Source organism: Macaca nemestrina, chromosome 1 (assembly GCF_043159975.1).
Source record: "Macaca nemestrina isolate mMacNem1 chromosome 1, mMacNem.hap1, whole genome shotgun sequence".
NCBI classification, from domain to species: Eukaryota; Metazoa; Chordata; class Mammalia; order Primates; family Cercopithecidae; genus Macaca; species Macaca nemestrina.
This window is the reverse complement of record NC_092125.1, coordinates 148,393,943-148,417,755: the sequence shown is the minus strand read 5'-3', so window position 1 is coordinate 148,417,755 and position 23,813 is coordinate 148,393,943. Positions and strand designations below refer to the sequence as shown.

General features: G+C 36.1%; 1 protein-coding gene across 2 annotated transcripts in view; it reads right to left on the bottom strand.

The window, feature by feature from the left end:
- Positions 1–7,232: 7,232 nt before the first annotated feature.
- The window catches only part of LOC105482762 (synapse defective Rho GTPase homolog 2), a 41,566-nt gene continuing 24,985 nt past the window's right edge, over positions 7,233–23,813 (bottom strand). The window contains exons 5-8 of one of the 2 annotated variants that reach the window (XM_011743075.3): positions 18,954–19,135; positions 14,407–14,638; positions 9,659–9,702; positions 9,001–9,088 (exon numbers count right to left, since the gene is read on the bottom strand). In XM_011743075.3, coding sequence (XP_011741377.2) covers positions 9,692–9,702; positions 14,407–14,638; positions 18,954–19,135 — 425 coding nt within the window. In that variant the 3' untranslated portion in view covers positions 9,001–9,088; positions 9,659–9,691. Of the gene's footprint in view, positions 9,089–9,658; positions 9,703–14,406; positions 14,639–18,953; positions 19,136–23,813 lie in introns of both variants that reach the window. The other variant, XM_011743073.3, reaches the window with a different exon arrangement.

Below are 23,813 nucleotides of genomic sequence, written 5' to 3'. Positions count from 1 at the left end.
AAGTAATTTATAAAGGAAAAAGGTTTATTTGACTCATGATTCTGGTGGCCAGAAAGTTGAAGATTGGGTGAGCGCTGCTGGCTGCTTCCATTCATGGGAGAAGGTGAAGGAGAGACAGCATATGCACAGGTCACATGGCGAGAAAGGGGTGGTGGTGGAGGGAGAGTGTGCAAAGAGGTGCTAGGCTATTTTTAACAACTGGCTCTATTGGAACTAATACAGTGAGAACTCACTCCACCTCCCAGGGAGGGTATTAATCTATTCATGAGGAATCTGCCCTGTTACCCAAACAACTTTCACCTCCCAAAACACCACACTGAGGAGTAAATTTTGACAACAGATTCGCTGGGGACAAACCAACCATATCCAGACCATAGCAGAGATTATAACTCAGTATTTCCCAAAGTGTGGTATGCATGTTAAGGTGTACGTAACAGTACATAGAGCTCACACCTTAATTATCTTAATAGTTATGAATTCATTTTAGTGTATAGAAAAAACTGTTTAACTCGTTAATAACAATTGATACTGGTTTTCCACATATGGCAGCAGTGTGAAGTTTTACATTTCAATTTTTTTCAATTGAAAAAATAATTTTAAAGAAAATAAAAAGTAATATTACACATGGTATTTAAATATGGTAGAAATTGTGCAGGTTGTCTGTGAATGATGGAAGTCTAGGATAGCTAAAAGTAATGTGGTAAGAATTACAAGATATACCTGAGGTCAGGAGTTCAAGACCAGTCTGGCCGACATGGTGAAACTCCAGCTCTACTAAAAATACAAAAATTAGCCAGGTGTGGTGGCACGCGCCTGTAATCCCAACTACTCGGGAGGCTGAGACAGGAGAATTGCTTGAACCCGGGAAGCAGAGGTTGCAGTGAGCCAAGATCACACCACTACACTCCAGCCTGGGTGACACAACAGGACTCAAAATAATAATAATAATAATTACAAGATACTCAAAATATCCATTACTTTTTAGAGGCTATTAATAGCAATGTTAGTTCTTTCTAACAGTGATGAATTCTAAGATTTGTGATGAATTAATACCACAGATCTTTTAGAGGTTAATTATAATCACACAAAGTTCACCAATAATTGAATCTTTTTTTTTGGCTTCCAAAATGACACTTACTGTGAAATGTCCTGATACCTGCAACTTAATTTGAAATGTACAAAAAAGTATGACAAATAATGGATAGATATGTGATTAAGCAAATTAACAAAAAGCTTATAAATTATAGAATCTGGATGCTAGATATATGGGTATTCACCATAAAATTTTCAACTTTTCTATGTAGTTGAAAGTGTTCATAAATGTTGAGGGAAAAGACACTGTATGCCTTCTTTTATGTATATTTCCTTGGCTTTATAGGTGAGTTTGATATAGAGTGCAGATCAAATGTAGATTTATAACCTTCGACAGATGGCACTTTATGCTCTGACATTTCTCATCTACCAACCGAGACAAGTGGTTTTCACTTACCTAAGGTTTCAAACTTGCTCTTAGGTTAAAGAGTGGGTTTTACAATGGCCACAGGGGGAAAAAAAGGCAAGAACAGACGCAAACAGGCTGGCAACCTGCATCTCGTTTCTTGAACAAAAGTCAAGAACAAGGGGTCACTGTTCAATGTGTGAAAAAAATGTGAGCTGCAGGCATGCTGTTTCATAACTTTCACACAAAAAAAGTCTTGAATGTGAGGGGCTTTCCTGTTTCTTCATTTAATGTGGATTGCACTTTTCTGAAGCTGAAATTTTAAACTCTCTTTGGAAAATTATTTTGAAGAGTGGAATTTCCAAAGTATATAGAAAATAGAGGGCAACACCAAGTTTCTACCACATCTATACCTCCATTAAGCAAAAAGGCAAGATTAACCCAAATAACTTAAAAGCATGTCAAGTGGCCTTATGAAACAAAGAAGAATGAAGTTAACCCAACCCAAGGCCAATGTTTACGTATCTTCTCACTTGCTTAAAACAAACACTTGGCATTGAGGAAAATAAAAACATTAAATGTAGTGCCTGTCCCTCAAAGCGGTTTCTCTGCTATTTTTTCTAATAAGGAAGAGTTCTACTTACAGGGTTCATTCAAGTTTTATGAAAATATTTTAACAAAATGAAAAATAGTTTTTTCCAGTTCCAGAGAAAGTGTATATGAAGTAAATCAGGTCAAAACTAAGAGGATATATTTTGCTCTTTATGATTTCTATAAAGAAATGATGCATTTTAACAAAATATTTCTTAAAGATATTCCTTTGTTACGGTGAGATGTGCATTTTCATATACATATCACAGAAATGTTTAGACTGCATTCTGCAGCAAAGAAATACTACAAAAAATCATCCCAAATTTACCCACCCACCTACTTGTAGTCACTAATTTTCCCAAGACCATTTTAACTACAAAAAAAAGACAAGTCGTTTTTTAAAAAGAAATAACATTACTCTCTTAACCACAAATAATTTATTACTCAGGAGCGAATATTTTTAAAATTATGTAGACATTGTGATTATAATACTTAGTCTTTTCCTAACAAAAAGACAACCATTCTCAAGTCTTGTTACAGTCATTCGCTGATTAACAATTAATTGAACAGCTTCTATGTTATAGTCTCTAGGCATATGGCAATGAACGAGATATACAAAGTCTCTGCTGCCATGGAGATTACATTCTAGAAGAGTGGACGTAGACAATAAATGAATAAACAAATAAATGAGATAATTTCCGATAATGATAAAGCCTTGATGAAAATAAGCCCAGGTGATATGACAAAAAGTGACAATGGATGTGGGTGTAGTTCTTCAAATATTTTTCTTAAATCTGGTTTAAATGTAAACATTTACCAAAGTGATAAATATCTGCAGTTTAGTCAGATAGTACCATAAGTGTTTATTAATAGCATTTGTTACAAGAAACAGAAATCTCCATCTGCTTCTTCCCCTTATTCTCAGAGCAGGCTGTTCAGAAGCAGGCTCTTTGAAGTGACATTTGAGCAGAGAAGCGAATGACAAAAAGGAGCTACCTAACTAACATCTGGATAAAGAGCTTTCTAGACAGGGTCAATGGCAAGAGCAGAGAGCCTCAGACAGGAATGAGGGTCCCCAGTGTTGCTAGAGCTGGGCAACAAGGGAGAAGGCCTAGGAAATGATGCAGTTTATCTTTTTCACATTAGCTTCCATGAAGAGACTGGATCGTGGGTGTGGAGAGGGGAGAGTGATAGCAGAGAAGAACTAGGAGATTGAGGGATGATGGTGGCTTGGACTAGTGTGTTAGCAGTGACAAACTCCAATACAGTTTCAGACACACAACACTCAGACCTGTTGATGGCTGGGATATACTGGGGGGACGGGGTAAGAAAGACTCCAATTTTGCAGCAACAGGGTTCAGATGGAAGATTAGGAAAGTGTTGTGTGTGTCACTGTTTTGCCAGCTCAGCATCCAAATCTCCTTCTGCAGTCATAGAATCTACTTACTATGTAAGTTCTAAGAAAGGATGCAAGCTAATTCCTCTCTGCCTTCTGGAAGCTGGAGTACAAACTCATGCTTCTGTCCGGAACTCTGTCAGGAATAACGCAGACTGAGGATGTTTTCTAACTCACTTCAGTGGGGAGAACGTGGGGCTGCTTAGTGACAGTGACAGCAACAGCGGCGGCGTAACCAAGCACAGCCTTGATTGCTGTCATTCTGACGACCTAGCCCCTCTTAGTTTCTGTTTATTTTCCAAGTCTATTTCTCAAGCTTTCCCATTAAAAAAATAGAGGGATGACATATAAAGGGCACAAATCTTAAGGATGCAACCTGATATGTAAACACCTATGAAACCACCACCTGGACGAAAATATAAAAGACTTTCAGCACCCAAAAGTCTTCCTTCTGATACACTATTTTCTCAATAATTCAATTTCTGCCTGAGTTAACAAGTCCATTTCTGGCTGAGGCAGAATGCAATCAAGAAATGTTACTTGTGGCATTTCAGTGTTTATCAAATGTGGCCCTTATTGCATTCAAAATGAAAATTGGTCAGGAAAAAGAGCAAAAGAGCATTTTTGTACCAAAGTCCTCAGGTGAGTAAGCCTCGAATCAAGACTTGCTATTATTAATCATAATACAACTTTATCATGCCAAAGTACCTAAAAATTGATGTATTTATAAAATCCTAACCATCAAAGTCAATCTGTGGTCTGGAAACTAAATTCTTTTCAGGGACCCCCAACATATAAAGCTACATAATCTGGAATTTTCTAGACAGTTATTATGTGGGACTTTACTTAGATAAATACGAAGTCTTCTGGCCTTCTTATTCTAGTAGTAACTCTATGAGCACCATCACCAAGTACAGAAGCATTAGTACTAATCGTTAACAGGACATTATAAGACATTTTAATAACTACTGTATTAACAATACCAACATCCAATAGAAGGAACTCACTGAAAAAACATGGAGTCATTTCAATCTCATTTGAAGGAGCTCCATCATTCAGCTGCTCAGGCCCTACTCCTTTCATAGTCCACTGGCAGATTCCTTTAGCTCTTGCTTCAAAATATTCAGAATCCAACCATATCTCACCATCTCTATTGTTTCTATCCTGGTCTGAATCTTTCTAGCCCAGATTACTGCAAAACTGGATGCTTGAAGGTAATAGTGAAATGCCCTCAAAATTCTCAAGAAAAATGAGTTTGAACCTAGAGCTGCAGGCCCAATAAAAATAAAGTGTGAGGAAAAAATAAAGGCCTTGTCAGACACACAAGGACTCCTAGTTTATCTCCCATGCATCCTTTCTAGGGGAAAAAAAGGTACCTGTAAATATACTTTAGCAAACAGAAAAGACAAATTCAAGAAAGAGTGCGGCAAAACAACAACAACAAAAGGAGTACAAAGGAAATACATCCCGAGATGACAGGTAAAAATCACTTTGTCCAAATTTGATGAAGCTGATTAAGAAGCATAAAATGATCTCGGGGTTAGAGTGGAGAACATGTTTTTTTCCTTCCTGTCAATTCTGTCAAAGAAAAATAAATAAAGACGAGAATCTAGTTCTGGAATCTCATGATGAGAGCTAAAAGCACTCTGAACAAATTTGGTAATTCAATAGTTGATTAAAAGAAGCTACAGTAAAGCAAGCATTTTTCTTCTGTCAAGAAATAAAATCAGGCTGGATGCAGTGGCTCACACTGTAATCCCAGCACTTTGGGAGGCCGAGGCGGAAAGGATCGCTTGAGCCTACAAGTTTGAGACCAGTCCTGGCAACATAACAATACCCCGTCTCTATTTGAAGATTAAAAAAAAAAAGAAAGAAAGAAAGAAAGAAAAGCAATTACGTACTCCAGGAACCATTAAAATCTGCAGAAGCCATGATCCAATTATGTAGCAAATGACACATGGCATGATTTGGGGAAGTTGACGGCTTGCTATGAAAGAATCCATTTGGCGTTTATGTGTGAAAACATTCTGCTTAAATCAGCACAGACTCAAGGATATAAGATACATAGAAGGAGATAAATCACAGGTTTACCTGTGCATACTCTTGCATAGTGTGACTGCTAGTTACTGATTTGCAGTTTTTAGAATAAATATACAGTATACGGTATATACAATATACAAATAAATATACAATATAAAGGGAAAACATTATACATCTATTAAAACTTATTATATAAACTAATAGTATAACGTAAGAGAAGTTAGGCAGTAAAGGACAGTAATGAGTTGGAAGGGAAGTACAAGGTTGGTCATTTCCTCAATGTTAGGGAAATATATTTAAAATCAATGGATCAAAAAAATTATTAACTGAAGTTATAAAGGAGAACTAATGAAGAACTAAAACCAAAAATGGTGAGAGGGAATGAAGTGAGATAAATTGCTTATCATTCATAAAACAACAAATTTGGCTTAAATTATAAGAAATAGCAGCAAGAAACGTGCTGTTACCTCTAAGAGGTGAAATTGGTGTGGATGGCAGGCAGAAACACTTGTACTTTTATTTTCTATCCATCTGAATTGTTTAGAATTTTTATTCAGGTACATGCTCTAAAATTAAAATTGTTTTTAATCCTAAAAAACATTAGAAGCTAGGCATAGTGGCTCACACCTGTAATCCTTGCACTTTGGGAGGCTGAGGTGGGTGGATCACTTGAGCCCAGGAATTTGAGACCAGCCTGGGCAATATACAGAGACCTTGTCTCTATTTTTAAAAAAAAAAAAAAAAGAAGAAGAAAGAAAAAGAAAAGAAAAATTAAAGCTGGCAGGCTCAGAAAGGAACAACATTTGACACTACAGAAAGATCCTAGGAAATAATAAAAAGCAGGTATAAAAACTCTCAAAAAATATTTGAAGTAAAATGCCATTTAAAGTAAAGACATCTAAACTTATACAACACTTCTGGGACAGCAGAGTCATAAAAGCAGTTTATAGCTATAACTCAGTGATTAGACAACAAAAAACTGATTAGAATTCTCTAAGATCGCAGAGATCAACTTTAAAACTATTCTCACCCAAATAATATAGTAATACAGTAATACGAGCATGGCCCTTAGAGTATTTCAGATTCTGGAAAATTTTGGACAAATAAATGTTATTACATATATTGATAGATAATACATGATGGTCCAAAACTTTAACACCTTTGTTTAAAAGGAATATTAACATAAGTGATCCTTAAAACCATTATAATTAATAGCATAACACGAAGATTATAATATTTTAATAAAATTTTTACATTTCTGGAACAATTTATTCAATTCATACATGATATAGCAACAAAAGGAAGGAAACTGAGACAGCTTTCCTATTAAATATTCAAGAGTACTTTCCTTTGACTGTTTACTCAGTATATATGTTCTCTTGGTATTCTCTTCTGAATTGTTAACACAAAGTTTTAAAAAATGAAAATTTCATATAAAAATATTTATTTTTTAACAATGGGTTTTCAAATTAAATAAGATTGTTTATCAATATTTATTGCATAGAAACAGTTTAAGTACTTTAATATTCAGAAAAACATCAGGAAGTCAGTTTTTCAATGACTGGCATATCTTAAAAGTTGGTAACTTAAAGTCTAATTATAATTTTAAAATTACATATTTTGTAGATATAAAAGTTTAAAAAAATACATTTTTATTTAATACAAAAGCCTTCTAAATTTACATTTTCAAACATTACTGTGATTGCTATAACACTGTATATATACTTAGCCAAAATAAGTTAATTTTTAAAAATCAAAAACATGTAATAAGCTAGCAAGACAATTTATTTAGAAATAAATGGGGTAATTATAAAGTCAATGTTATAAATGTACTACTACAAATAAATAATTAAAACAAAGCGGAATATAAAAATGCATAGAACAGGAGCAGATTTATTAAATCTAAGTCACCAGTGCAGAAATCTGGGCACTTAATCCCTTAAGGAGTTAGAGGATTTCAAATGTAAAAGATGACTTTTCACAGGGGACATCATGACTTTCTGTGAATAAAGAAAAGAAAGTCTATTATTTCTATTCAGATGCTTCTAGAATATTTTTGTTCAGGTGTTTTTATGTAATTCCTCCTTTAATTCAAATGTTCTCTCCCTGAAAAAAATATTTTAAGATAATAATTTTGGTCTCATGACATATATACTTAAAAAATACATGCGCTTCTACAGTAACCCCTCCCCCATCCTGATATCTATACATATATGCATTTATAAATATATACATAGTTTCAGGATTATAAAAATATTTAATTTTTATAAGCTTAAATTACTGACTGTTAATACAGAATACATTAATACTTGTATAATTTCACTTTTATTTATAAAAAGATTTTCTTATAGCAGCATTTGCATTACAAATGTGACCAAAGGATGTTGCAGTGTACCAGGACCCGTACTGCAAATCAGACTGAGCAGCTGTGATGTTCCTCTAAAAGAGCATCTAAAGGCCGGGCGTGGTGGTTCACGCCTGTAATCCCAGCACTTCGGGAGGCCAAGGTGGGCGGATCGCCTGAGGTCAGGAGTTTGAGACTAGCCTGGCCAACATGGTGAAACCCCGTCTTTACTAAAAATACAATAATTAGCTGGGCATGGTGGTGGGCGCCTGTCATCACAGCTACTCGGGAGGCTGTGGCAGGAGAATCACTTGAACTGGGGAGGTGGAGGTTGCAGTGAGCTGAGATCGCACGAGTGCACTCCATCCTGGGTGACAGAGTGAGACTCCGTCTCAAAAAACAACAAAAAAAGAACATCTGTCTCAGCTACAGAAGAGTGGTTCCCATAAAGCAGAAAAACCTTGAGGGGATAATAACTTATGTGAACCTTCTTAAGTGCATTTGAAAGTTATCTCCATAGACTTGGCAAGATTTAGTAAAATAGCCCAAGATGTCCAAGTTTTATTGATCCCCAGAAAAGTTTTCTAGGGAGATAAGTAAAAATTATATTAATGAATAGTGTTTTTAATTGAATCAGATACACTTATTAGAAATTAAAGATTTCAAGAGTAATAAAATGAAAACATCACTGTGGGTGGTATAAGAAAAGAAAGCAAAGAAAAACAGATTTGAAACTTTAAGACATTACAAAAAAAAAAAAAACAGAAAAACCCTCAATCTCAAAAACTCATATTAAGCTTGTTTTTGCTGAGTTCACGTTCCAGATTTCCAATCAAAGTATCAATACTTTCTTGTAGATCTTTGAGATTGTTTTTTCGATCCACTGTAGACTCAATTGTCTGCATTGTCAAATATGTCTGAAATGTACACTCTTTGGACATGGGAATTGGCTGTTCAATCATTACTTCTGGCCCATCCATTTTGCTATAATTTTCTCCAATTTCTCTCTCTTCTGAAGGGACATCATCATAATCCACATCATTTAAATTTTCTTTTGTATTTAAAAAGTAGTTTTCCCCACAGCTGCTCCAGTCTCCCGCATAACGATTGCTAAGTGGACTGTCTAATCGGTTTTGCCTTGGCCTAAGTACTCCTGATGAATCAGTACCACTCAAATTTAACATATGAGGTCGTTCTTTCTTCTGCCTCAAATAATTCAGAGAAGACTTCTGCTCTGGGAATAAACTGTCTGTTGATTTTTTGACAGTTAAACGCTGCACTAGAAACAAACAACAATTTTGCTTTAGTGACAGTAATCCAACTGAACTTAAAAAAAAAACAGAGTTAAAGATAAGCCATTTAATCAACAACTACAAACATGCATTGAAACACAAACATGCACTCTATCAAAAGAAAGCATTCCATAATTATTTTTGTATTACCAGACATAATGTAGATTAAGGATAGAAGCAGTATAACGTTCCATGGTGCTAATTCATGCTACATCATAACGTCCCCAAACAAATCACATTTCCAATGTCAATTTTCTGTGCAAGTTTATTATTATCTAGCTATAATTCAAACAATAGCTAAGCTGCTAGCTTCTCCTAAATTAAAAGCTACAGCAAAAAGCAGGCAAGGCATGTTGGTGTACAAACAAAATATAACAAGAAGTTCCTTTATCTGCAAACATCTAAATGAGGCAAAGGCATCTAAAGTGATCAGCCTAGTAAGTTCTGACCCTTGTGGGCTTTTCTGCAATTCTATTAGCAGCAGAGTCATAGTTTACTAAGCACACCAAATTTCACTTTGATAAAATGTGCAAATACTAGATTTGACCACTTGTTACCTGAGTTTGATTATACAGCATTATCTACTATCTTCATTTATTGCCTGGAAATAGTACAGATATTTTATTTTCTCATTCTGATTAGGTATTTAACAATCCCAAATAACATTTTCCATATTAAGACTAGTTTCTTCTGAGAGTATGCATTGTGCTAGCCATATAGACGATTACCATAGAGACACACATTACTTCATTACAAACTAAGGTTTACTCTTGTGTGTTGAACAAAATATTTATCTAAGGTTATTCTGTATATAAAATAGACAATTTAAAATGCTGACACATAGCTATTAAAGACTACCCATAATATCTTTCTCTTTCTGCTTGTTTATTCTCCATTAATAAGTGCCCCTTCATCTCTATTTCCCTTCACTAAGACAAAGCAACATAAATCAGTGATAACACACCAACTTTATACTCTCCAACATATAATGAATGCTTGTTTGTTGTTGTATAAAATAAAACAACTAAAAAACTATAAAAGCATATATATGGTTCTAGTTTTCCACACTTAAAGTGATATTCATAACATTTTTCAGAGATCCCATACTTTTTTAAATTTAGATTTTATTGAAATATTTGATAACTGTACATAGGTATGTTTTTAACATTTCTATTGCATTTTTAAGATGGTTATTATGTATCACTATAGATAGCTAAAATTTCTTGATCTAAAATTTTCTAGAAAACAAAGGTTATTTACTTTAAATTGATCTTTAATGTTAGTATTAATACAGAATGGTCCATACCATCAACGGATATAAGTGCAGAATGGATATCTGAATTTTCCACTGTGTAATTATTCATATTTTTCCTCCTCTAGCTACTTATCACCACTATCTCCTTACTTTTTCCCCCTCATTCTTTGTGCTATTCCTGTTCTTTTTAGTGCTTAACTGTCATGCCTGTTGTTTTCACCAACCAATTACAATATTCTGCTAGCCTTGAGGTTATCTGGTCTGATCTAACCATGTATTTTTGCTTTATGTCTTAAAACTTGTCCTATTGTGCCTGCATTTTCAGACATTTGCCTACAAAATCCAGATTCATTTTGTTGCCAGTTGCTTACAGTTACTTACCTAAGACCATATTGAAACATTATTTCTGTATATTATCTTGGAAAACATTAAGAAACCAATTAAACTGATATTTTATATCTTTTAGACTAAAAATTTCAATTTCTGAAAAACCAACATCACTGACTTTTTAGACTACTGATGTCGGAGTGGTTTACAACTAAATATATGGTGAAAATGGCTAATTTTAACCTCAAAAGTTCTGGTTTTCCCATCACTGTTGACTACCCACCTTCAAGAGAATAAAATTAAAAATGCAGTCTATAAGGTTGCTGAAAAAGAATTCAAAATATAATAACTACTAAGAAACTTAATTTTTCCTTATCTTGTTTTCTACCAGTAGATTTGTTTCTAATTACTACTTTATTATACTTTTATCTATAATTACCTTATTTAACAAAAATATACTGACTGTCTAGTTAGTGCCAAATACTCTGCTAGAACCTGGGAATATAAAGTTAAAAATAATCCTCGACCTCACCAAACTTACAATCTAGTAAGAAAGATGAAATAAAAAGAAATAAGAGAAAAATTGATACATTTTCCAAAACACTTGCCCCAAATATATTTGTCAAAGAAAATGTGGTATAGCGGCCAGGTGTTGTGGCTCATGCCTGTAATCCCAGCACTTTGGGAGGCCGAGGCAGGCAGATCACTTGAAGTCAGGAGTTTGAGATCAGCCTGGCCAATATGGTGAAACCCCATCTCTACTAAAAATACAAAAATTAGCCAGGTACAGTGGTACATGCCTGTAATCCCAGCCACTCAGGAGGCTAAGGTAGGAGAACTGCTTGAACCTAAGAGGCAGAGGTTGCAGTGAGTCAAGATTGCGCCAGTGCACTCCAACCTGGGCGACAGAGTGAAACTCCACCACCCCCCCCCCCAAAAAAAAAAAAACCACAACGGAAAGAAAATGTGGTATAGCAAGGATCTAGGAATTATACTCTAAATTGATTTCTCCATCTTTAAAGTGATAGGGGGACCAGCAGTAATTTTCAGTATTCTTAAAACAGAAAATGAATATCTAAAATAAATATTTTAGTAAAAACTCAATAATAAAACAGATTTAAAAAAGGCTGTTCTGGTCAACAGGGAAGTGTATTTCCATTTTGTTCCCCCACCCCTTGCTGATCTGGCTTCTAAGCTGCTTCCAGAGAACCTGAGGGTTCAGTAGAAGACAATCTAAAAGACTATTGGCAGGATGATTTTTACCTTCTAATGCTGATATGCTAGAGTTCTAACTAACTACTTTGAAGATAGGACTTTTCAAATATAAATCTCAAAGCAAATTATCTTCTTGCCCAAAATTAATAAACAAAAAATAACATGAAACAAAACAAAAAGTTTAGAAAATAAATAGGAAGGGGGTAACTCTTTTTAACTCTGGAGTTGGAGAATTTCCAAATGGAAAAATAAGATATGCATAGCAAGGAAAGCTAAAACCTTCTATTGAATGCATGGAGATAGGATAGACATTCGCTGAGTTAATATGCTATCGCCTACTAGTCTTTGCCACATTCTCTATGTCACCATCAACTTTCTCAGGCCCAGTAAGTGCACCTCATCTACTTGATTTCTGCCTTTTCTTGAATTCAACAGCAGGTGATTGACAGGGTAAAACTTTTGTTTCTTCTCATCTTTCTGCCCTGCTCTTTGTCTGAGGAACTACAACTAAAGAAAAATAACAGGTTATAGAAAAAGGAGCAGTTATTTTTAAAACCAACAACACAAATCTTTGGAATAAGGTGCTGTACACTAGGAACAGCTGTTTAAGGTTGTCTTTAGAATACAGTGAAGTTGAAATCCGAACCTGCTTTTTCTATAACACAAGATATACATTAAGTTTTTTCTCCCAAACCCAAAACTAAGGTGGCTACTATTATAAAATAATATAATGACCTTAACCTCTAGCACAGAATAATTAATAATTAATAATAATGAACTCAGACACTGACAGTAAACTTAATGGTATCTCCAGGAAAGCAAGTTTTCATTTGTGGTGATGACAAGATGGCTTTCTCCCAAATTCTTGGTGTTTATTAGAATTAGAGCTGTTCTAGAAAAAGGAGACACAGTTGACACTCTGAAAGATCCCTTATATTGGGCATCAAATGCTGAAATCAGTTCAATTACCCAGATAATCTTGATTCAGGGTTTTAAAATAGTTAAAATAACATTCTAATTCAGTTAAAACATAAATTAGAATAATTTTTAAGCCTGCATTTAAAAGAAAGTAAAAGCTTTAACTTTCCAACTTTTAACATTGATTTTTTTTTTTTTTTTTTTTTTTTTGAGACGGAGTCTCACTCTGTCATCCAGGCTAGAGTGCAGTGTTGCGATCTTGGCTCACCGCAACCTCTGCCTCCTGGGTTCAAGCGATTCTCTTGCCTCAGCCTCCCAGGTAGTTGGGACTACAGGTGCCCGCCACCATGCCCCGCTAATTTTTTTGTATTTTTAGTGGAGGCAGGGTTTCACTATGTTGGCCAGGCTGGTCTCAAACTCCTGACCTTGTGATCCACCTGCCTCAGCCTCCCAAAATGCTGGAAAATTTTTATTAACTTAATTTTTAATTCACTTTAACTGATGAACTCAAGCATTCCCTTGTACTTTAATCTTTCTGTCTATATAAATACAACAAAAGAGTAACCGAAGACATTGACTGAGTGCTCACTTTGTGCTAAACATTTTGCTCACTGCCTTAGATGCTTTATCTCAATCTTTACAACAACCCTGAGACAGGCATTATTTAGAGAGAAGCAAAATGGGAGTTGAAGAGGTTAAAGTTTTTGCCATAGCCCACCCTGCCGGCAAGTGTCACCATCCAGATCTGAACCCAAGCCTGACCCCAGGGCCAGGCATGGTTACTAGTGTGCTCTACACGAAGCACCAAAGTACTTCACACTTGGTCCCATGCAGTGTGGGGCGAGAGTAGCAGGGGTTACTAAAAGCTAAGAAAATTTTGGAATTTAAATGCAGGGTCCTTTACAGAATGTCTAATTAAATACGTATTTCTTTTAGCTCTGAAACTATATCAGAGATAATTAGGAAAACAACTGTCAGTCTTTAGTTATTGATTGGAATAAGGATTGGGTAAGATGGAAAGGTCAAAGATAATTCCCAATTCAAGCTGAGATAATTTGACTAATGATCATGAATGCAGTTAAAGACGTAAAGAAGAACTGATTTAAGGAGAAAAATGAATTCTGCTTTATACCAGTTGAACTAAAAATGAGAAAAGTAAATAAATTAGTATTTATTGAGTCTCTATTATGTGTCAAGAGCTATGCTGAGCACTTTACATATACAATTTTTTAAAATCCTAATATGAAATCTATAAACATATTATTAAATCCATATGACAAAAGATGATACAAGGCTCTGAGATGTTACGAAACCAGCCCAAGGTCAGATTGCTAATAAGTGGTACAACCAGGATTTAAATCTAGATCTACCAAATCTAAAATGTGCACATTAATCTACATGCCTACGATGTCATCAGCAAAGGCAGAAAATATTTAAATGAAAAAAAATCTAAAGGGCAGGTATCAAATCACATTTTGAAAAAGCAAAATCTAGAAGAGTTTCTTCAATCATATATGAACATATTTAATGATTAGTTAATTCAAATGCCCTATCATTGAAAGTGAAAAATATTTCCATAGAATCATTTACCTGGCCAGAGTTGGAGTAAGTAATGAAGAACTTCAATGTGTTTTTTAAAATCCAAAGCACTTGCAAGTTCTTCTGAATCAGTAAAGACTCTGTTGTTATGTGATGAAGGCTCTTGCTTCTGACTTAATAACACTGGTCCAAAGCACACAGCCAAATTCTGGCATGTCATCTTATTCACTTCATGATAGGAAGCCACCAATTTCAAATGATCCAACAACATCTTTAGGGTTGCCTAAATTAAATTAAATTTCAATTAATATAGTCCTAAAGGGGCAAATTCAAGGACACAATTTATAGCAGAAAATACAGATGAACATCTTGTCACTTTTAAGAAGATTTTTTTCAAAGATTTGCTTATAAATTGGATGTTTGGAACCTACAACATAGTTTCTAATAGAAACATTATATGGGACCTAAATTATGTTCCAGCCGGGTGCAGTGGCTCATGCCTGTAATCCCAGCACTTTGGTGGGCCGAGGTAGGAGGATCACCTGAGGTCAGGAGTTCAAGACCAGCCTGGCCAACATGGTGAAACCCCATCTCTATGAAAATACAAAAATTAGCCGGGCATGATGGTGGTTGCCTATGATCCCAGCTACTCGGGAGGCTGAGATGGGAGAATCACTTGAACCCGGGAGATGGTGGTTGCAGTGAGCCAAGACTATACCCCTGCACTCCAGCCTGGGTGGCTGAACGAGACTCTGTCAAAAAAAAAAAAAAATTATGTTCCAACAACACAATCCACTAAATGGTTAAAATATACATTCTTTATAAAATACTTATGAATGCACTCCAGATTTCAGCTGGAATCCCTGGGAAAATGCATCCATTAACTCTGTCTCTTCTAACATGGCAACAGCAAAGGCTCTGATGCAAAGGGGATTAGGGTAAGAATGTTCATTTTTAAGTACAGGTAAGTCCTGTAGTTGTAACTTGTAATCACTATCATGCTTAAATCTAGGAAGCTAACCATTCCAGAACATGGCCAGGTTCTATAATGATTTGGATTATGAAAGACATTTTTAAAAGGCCAATACGCTTCTTAACTAATATATATATATTTTTTTCAGTAAATAAACCTTAAGAATAGTACAGTTAGAAATGAAAGAAAAAAATTGCTGAAAATATTTTTTAATCCTTAAAGAAACTAGTAAGGGTAATTGGCTCAAAAAGTAGAATGGTTATTTAGGTTTCAACAATTATGGAAAGAAATGATGTTTTTTGAGGTAGTGGCATATGATCAATCATTTAACAAAATAAGTAATTTTTTCTTCAAAATTGTATTGAAGACATTGATGCCAATTTAAAACTTTAGTTTTTTTTTTTTTTTTTTTTGAGACAGGGTCTCACTCTGTTGCCCAGGCTGGAGTACAGTGGCATGATCACAGCTCACTGCAGCACCAACCTTCCCTGCTCAAGCAATCTTCCCACCTCAGCCTCCCAAGTAGCTCAGGCTACAGGCATGCGACACCATACCCATTAATTTTTAAAAAATTTTTGTAGGTCAGGCATGTGGCTCACGCCTGTAATCCCAGCACTTTGGGAGGCCGAGGTGGGTGAATCATCTGAGGTCAGAAGTTCGAGACCAGCCTGGTCAACATGATGAAACCCCGACTGTACTGAAAATACAAAAAAAATAGGTGGGTGTGGTGGCACACGCCTGTAATCCCAGCTACTCACGAAGCTGAGGCAGGAGGATCATTTGTTCCGGGAGGCAGAGGTTTCAGTGAGCCAAGATTATGCCACTGCACTGCAGCCTGGACGACAGAGCGAGACTCTGTCTCAAAAAAAAACATTTTTTTTTTTTTTTTTTTTTTGTAGACAGGGTCTTACTTTGTTGTCTAAGCTGGTAAAAAATCTTATTTAAAGAAAAATCAAAATAACATTATTTCTGGAGCCAAAAGTGACAAATGGATTTGCTGGTCAGAAGGTCATTTAGTAGCTGTGGCAAGAACAAGTCCAGAGAGATGAGGTAGGAAGCCATATTACAATGTTCTGAGTAGTAAAACGAGTGGTGATGAAGCGATAACAGCTGGAATAAACAGCCTTTCAATGTTTGGCTGTGAAGGGAAGGAATGAAGAGAGAATGAAAGCTAGAGAAGAATATGGCATTTTAAATCAAAACAAGTTAAATATATGAATATTTCTTTTTTTAATTCATAATTATTTCCTAACACAACTCCATATACATTGGCCTCTTAAGGGTATTTCCAGCAATAATTGTGATCATACACACACACAGACACAAACAACACACTACACCTGGTTAAATATATGTTCAATCTCAGTAGCAAGCAAAGGAATGCAAATTTTTTTTGTCTACTAAATAAGATGGACCAAAAAATGTAATTGTCATGTTCCTTTTGAAAACTAGTCTGGCTGGGCATGGTGGCTCATGCCTATAATCCCAGTACTTTGGGAGGTCAAGGCAGGTGGACTGCTTGAGCTCAAGAGTTCGAGACTAGCCTGGGCAACACGATGAAACCCAGTCTCTACAAAACATACAAAAAAAATTAGTTGAGGGTGACGGCACACGCCCGTAGTCCCAGCTACTTGGGGGGCTGAGGCAGGAGGATCACATGAGCAGGGAAGGTTGAGGCTGCAGTGAGCTGCGTTTGTACCACCGCACTCCAGCCTGAGAGACAAAGTGAGACCCTGTCTCAAAAACAAAAAAAAAAAAAAACAGAAAAAAAAAAAAAGACGAAGAAAGAAAATCAGTATGAAAACATATAAGGGCCTTAAAATGTTCATATTACTTAAATAAGCAATTTCACTTCTGAGATTCTATTCTAAATAATTCTAAACTAAAAATAAATCTGTGTACAAATATTTACAAATCACTCAAAATCTAAATATATAAAAGAGAATACTGATAAAGTATGTTGTCACATCCACTCAATGGTATATCATACAGTTATTGACTGATTGACTGATTGATTGATTGAGATAAGGTCTGGCTCTATCGCCCAGGCTGGAGTGCAGTGGCATGGTCTTGGCTTACTGTAGCCCTCCCTGTACTCAAGCCATCCTTCCACCTCAGCCTCCCAAGTAGCTGGGACCATAGGCACGTGCCACTGTGCCCAGCTAATTTTTGTAATTTTTGTAGAGACAGGGTTTCACCATACAGCCCAGGCTTACTCAGTCTTTTTAGAAAGGATGGTAATAGCAAGGGCCTTAGGGTCAGAAAGACTTGAATTCATGTGATAGACTATAATATTCACAAAAGCTATGTAACTTTCAGCAAGTGATTTAAATTCTCTAACACTCATTTCTTCACTTAGAAGTGGCACTTATAATTTTACCTAGTGCTGGGCATGGTGGCTCATGCCTGTAATCCCAGCATTTTGAGAGACCAAGGCGGGCAGATCACCTGAGGTCAGGAGTTTGAGACCAGCCTGGCCAATATGGCGAAACCCCATCTCTACTAAAAATACAAAAATAAGTCGGGCATGGTGGTGCCCACCTGTAGTCCCAGCTACTCAGGAGGCTGAGGTAGGAGAATCGCTTGAACCTGTAAAGGTGGAGGTTGCAGTGAGCCAAGATCACACCACTTCACTCCAGCCTAAGTGACAGAGTGAGACTCCATCTTCAAAAAAAAATTTTTTTTTTTTTTTTTACCTAGTGTTAGGAAACCAGTATCTCTACTTTTTCCACCCACCCCCTTAAACTTCACCCCACCCTTCTGCTTCTGCACTCTTTAGCTGTTCCCTTCCCCTAATCCAAAGGAGGAGTAATTGTTAATTCAACTGGACAGAGCATAGGACATTCAGCGGACCACAGTAAACTTGCAAATAAAGTTACTGGACTTACAATTTCTACCTACTAATTCTTGCTCTTTCTGCCCCAACATGATTAAAAAAAAAAAAAAAAAAAAAAAAAGTAGGCAAATTTGGCCTCATCTAGATAAGCCCAGTCATATCTTTCTCCTATTTTCTCTTATATTCTAAGGAACAACAGGTAAAGTTAGGCTAAGGCTGGTTCTGAAGACCTACCTATCCTTCTCTCTCTCTCCTACAGGCATACCTGAGGATGCTGGTCTGAAGATTTTGGAGAGGGAGGCAAATGGAAAGGATAAGGAGGAAAAAAACGGGGGGCGGGGGGTGTTGTTTGTCTTAAAGTTAAGCCATATATACCAAAACAGTTATCATATCTAAAAAAATACTAAAAGGAGACACACCAAAATGTTAATTATAGCTGCCTCTGGATATTGATGATTGCAATTTTACATTCTTCTTTTCTGTATCTTTTCAATATTACTATAATGAACAAATATTATAATAATATTTTAACAATACAATTAAAAAACTTTAGTGAGTATTTATTCATGCTTAGGCTAAAATCACATACAGAAAAGATAAAATTGTTTTCTAGATTTATTCTGTTTAAGAAGCTTTTACGGACTTAGGCTGTTTAAAGGCAGTAATGGCAGAGCTTTTAAATACATGAGTGCCACAAATGTTAAATATCTAAAATTATCTGTAGCTCTGGAGCTAGGTATATAGTTCATTAACTGGCTTTCAGGAAAAATGTATACCTATAATGCTTACCTTCTCAATCTCAGGCAGACAATCCAGCAGGTCAACAGTGTACTTAGAGTCACTTGGGTCATTCTCACAACCATTTGATGACATTTTCAAAGGACTTTTTGCCATTGCACCTAATACAGCCTCATAAAGTTGCTTTGTTATCAGAGGAGAAGGGAGTTCTCTTAAATAATCCTTAAGAACACCTTTAGAAAACAAACAAACCGCAGACAGTTGGTGATTGGACTGTAGAGTGAAATAAAGAACTATGGTCAATTTTTAAAATTTAAGTATTATAACCAACTTTCAATATTTTGAAAACAATAAAAGCAATAACATAAAAAGAATTATAATAAAATACTAGCATTTTATATTCTTTTAAGTTGCCTTGGTAATTGACTTGTTTTGAAAGAATGCTAAAAATGCACACACATAATTTTCAGTTACCATACATGTTAGGTTTGTTAATCATAAAGTAAGCTATTCTTGATACATATACCCTTATTGATTCTGCCCCCTATAAAAAGCTTCTCTAAATGCAAGTGAAACAGAAATTAAGAAAGCAAGGCATATTTATGTTAATTATAAATTATTCCAATTATGCAAATTTTGAGTTTCTAGACTTTAAATTGATAATAAAAGAGTACCAATTGTCCAAAACCCTTGAAAATAAAGACATTTCCTCTTTAACAGTGGAGGAGTGTCTTAAACAGATATACTGGATAGCCGGATAATCTCTAATGCTACACTATCAAATGGAAGAAAAAATCATTCCTAAAACCAAACAAATAAAACCAAAAGCTAAGAACAGAAAACATCAGACTTGTCAGTATAATGGAAATGAGGAAAGTCAATTGCAAACATTCCACATGTAGTTTCGAACTAAGAGATATTACTTACAGTAGAGGAAACTGGAAAGAATAGTGGTTGTTATATATAAGCAAGGTACGTAAGATACTAACTAAAGGCTGGCATGTGATCACAAGGGAAAACAGGAGATCTTCCTAACACCAAAAACCTAAATATATACAACATTGATTCAGAACATGCTCTCAGCCTAGCTTAGTTTGAACTTAAACATGATTCTATAGGAAGCTTCGCATCTGATTTTTTTTTTTTTTTTAATTGTTACAGGGTCTCACTCAATCACCCAGGCTGGAGTACACTGGTAACCTCAAACTCCTAGGCTCAAGCAATCCTCCCACCTCAGCCTCTTAAGTAGCTAGGACTACAGGTAGTTGCCACCACACCTGGCTAATTTTCTTATTTTTTGTAGATCAGGGTCTCACTATACTTCCCAGGTTAGTCTTGAATTGCTGACCTCAAGTGATCTTCCCACCTTATTCTCCCAGAGTACTTGGCATGAGCCACTGTGCCTGGCCCTAAGTTTTAAATATTTAATAGTAACATGATTCATTAGTTTCTTATGCATCCTTCTAATGTTTATGCAAATATACATATGATTTGTCTCCCTCATTGAGGGTTGAGTATCCTTAGTTTAAAAATCCAAAATGCCCTCAAATCCAAAACTTTTAAAATGCCAACATGATGCTCAAAGGAATGCTCATTAGAGCATTCTGGATTTTTGATTTTTGGATTAGGGATGCTAAACTGGTAAGTATAATGCAAATATTCCAAAACCCAAAGAAATCAGAAATAAGAAACCTGTATATGCTATTTTGTTTCTTGCTTTTTCATTTAACATCATATCCTTGAGATTTTTTCAGGCCATAGAGAGCTTCCTTAATCATTTTTATAGCCACATTACAGTAGTTCAATGTAAGGATGTCCCATAGTCTTATCTATTCAGTCTCTTACAGATGGACACTAGAATTGTTTCTTATCCTTTGTTTTTCCAAAACATGCTACAATTAATAACCTTGCACATAGTCGCTCTGTATATATGCAGGTATGTCTGTAGGATACATTATTAAAACAGGACTGCTAAGCAAAAAATGCATTTGCAATTCTGAAGAAAAAGGAGGAATAAGAGTGTTTCTTTCCTAGGCTTGGAACTTGAGCATCTAGGTGGATACTAGCGACATTACTTCAAATAGAGAACACAGGAGGAAAATCATGTTTTAGGGGGTAAAGAGAAGAGTTTCATTTTGAACATATGGAACTTAAGCTGTCTATGGGACATTCAAGGCTGCTGGATATAAAAATCAGAGATGAAAGGGATGACTTTAGACACAGATTTAAGAATGATCAACTTAAAGATAATTGGATTTTGGGAATGATTATCAGGGAGGCATACAGAGTGATTAAGAGAAGGTTTAGAAAATAACCTGAAGAACACTAACTTTCCAGGGGTCATCAGGAAAGAGGATCTTCCAATGGTGACTAAGGAAGAATGGCAAAAGATGTATGTATGGTGAGAGGAGGTGGGGATGGGGCGAGAGGAGAGTGGCAAAAGTGATGCCAAGGAAGTCGAGGAAAAATGTTTCAAGAAAGAGTCTATGATATCTAATGATACCCAAAGAACAGTTAGGTAAGAATAGTGTTAAATATTGCAGAGAACAGTGTTTTTCAAAATTGGCTGCACACTGAGGCTTTTTTTAAAAATCAGATTCTGGAGCCCCATGCCAGCCCTACTAAATCATAATCCACAGAGGTCAGAGCTCCCGTCCCTGTATTTTTAACAAATTCCTCTCATGTTTAGGCAATGGGGTTTTGTGACCAGGCATAGAAAATAATGATCCAGAGACAATTTAAGAACCCAAAAATGTTCACCAGAAAAGGAAGTCAGCAACCTTGGCAAGCACAGTTTCAGGAAAATAAAGGACACTGAAGTCAGGTTGCAGCTGGTTAGGAAGTAAATGGCATTAAAGAAATAGACAAAGAAATACACACAACCTGTTCAAGAAATCTGGCTTTGAGAAAAGATGATAACCATAGAGGAGAGGAGAGGGCAGGGGAGAAACAAGATCAAAGTGGAGATTTTTCTTTAAAGACAGGAGACACTTAAACATTTCAATGCTAATGTAAAGGAGATAGTAAAAAGGTTTTCAAGGTTCAGGAGAGAGGAAATATAATCGATTGAGCAAAGTCCCTAAGAAGAAAGAAGAAACTTCTGAGAACACATAAAGGAATTAGAATTTGTCCAAGATGTAAGGAAGGTCATTGCTCTATTATTACAGAAAAGAAGTGGAAAGAATATATGCCAAAGAAGGCACATTGATAGGCTAGGTCACAAGAAGTAGAGCAAGTTCCCATCTGATAGCTTCTGTTTTTCTGTGAAGTTAGGAGGCAGGGTCGTCTGCTAAGATTGATATGGGTGAAATGAGGTTTGAGGGGAGTGAGAAGATATTAAATAGACACTCCAGAGAATGAGACAGAGAGCTGATAAGAAAACATACAATTATTATTAGGCACCATTCAGAGCCTTCTAATGACTTTGAAGTACATGGATTAATACTGGTACCAAACAATATTGATTTTTTTTTTCTCGTTGCAATCAGTAACCCACATACAGAGTAGAAAGGCAGACCAGTGTTTCTACGCAAGATGGAGCAATAGGGACTAGATTTACCTTCCTGCTTGCAACAACTGAAAATGCCAGACAAAATATATGACAAAACTATGTCCAAGACATTGGACATCAAGCAAAGAACAAAGATCCCTGAGAGATGGGAACCAAATGAAGTGTGCCCACAACAACCACAGCTTACTACTTGGAGAGACTTTCCAGGTCGCAGTAAGGAAATGAAAACCCAGGTAAAGCTCGACAGTTGAAGGGGAGTTAGAAATTCAAGGAGGCTAAAGCTGCTAGACCTTGCAGGACAGAGCACTTGAGAGTAGAGGGCTGCCTAGAGACGACTCTGGAAATCCCACGTGTTCATCTGAGTACTAATCAGCACAGGCAGGTGGGGCAATTCCCCAAGGCTGGAGAAAGAACCAGCCAAACAGATTAGAAAGAACAATTCTAGGAGTTTTCATGGTGCAGGCAATCACTCTTGTTCCAAGCAGCCAGAGCGGAAAACTTCGTAATTCATGGGATTTGGGTACAGCACTATGTTGAATTGTGGCCCCCACCCCTGACCAAAAAAAAAACATGTTGGAGTCTGAACTCCTAGTGCCTCAGAATATGACCTTATTTGGAAAGAGTCTTTGCAGAGGTAATCAAGTTAAACGAGGTCATTAGGGTGGGCCTTACTCCAATATGACATGTCCTTATAAAATGAGGGACACAGAAAAAGACACACAGAGAGAGCAGATGATATGAAGAAACATAGGGAAAATGCCATGTGAAGATGGAGTATTGGAGTCATGCATCTACAGGCAAAGAAAGGGCTGTCAAAGGTTGCCAGCAAACCACCAGAACTAGGAAGATGCAAGGAAGGATTCCCCTGCAGGTATCAAGGGGAGCAGGGCCCTGCTAATGCTTTGATTCTGAACTTCCAGCCTCTAGAACTGTGAGAAAAGACATTTCTGTTGTTTCAGCCACCAAGTTGGTGGTACTTTGTTATGGCAGCCATAGAAAACTAATATAAGTACACATATATAGAAGAGTTTTGCTTCAGTAGAAAATCAAAGAGATAGACAAAGAAGAGCCTTATTTAAAAGCAGTTGACATTCTGCCTAATAAAGCTTAAAAGACTAAAAACTCTGCAAGTAACGTACTTGCATACCAAACCACAGCTATAAATACAGAAATGCAGAAATATCCAGCACCCAAGAAGGTAAAATTTACATTTGATGTCCAGTAAAATATTACGAGGCATATAAAGGAGGAGGCAAATATAACCTATGAGGAGTCAAATCAATTTAAACCAACTCAGAAAAGACATACACAATAGAATCAGTAGAAAAGGACACGAAAACACTTACTATAACTGTATTTCATATGTTCAAGAAGCTAGAATAAAGACTGAACATATTAAG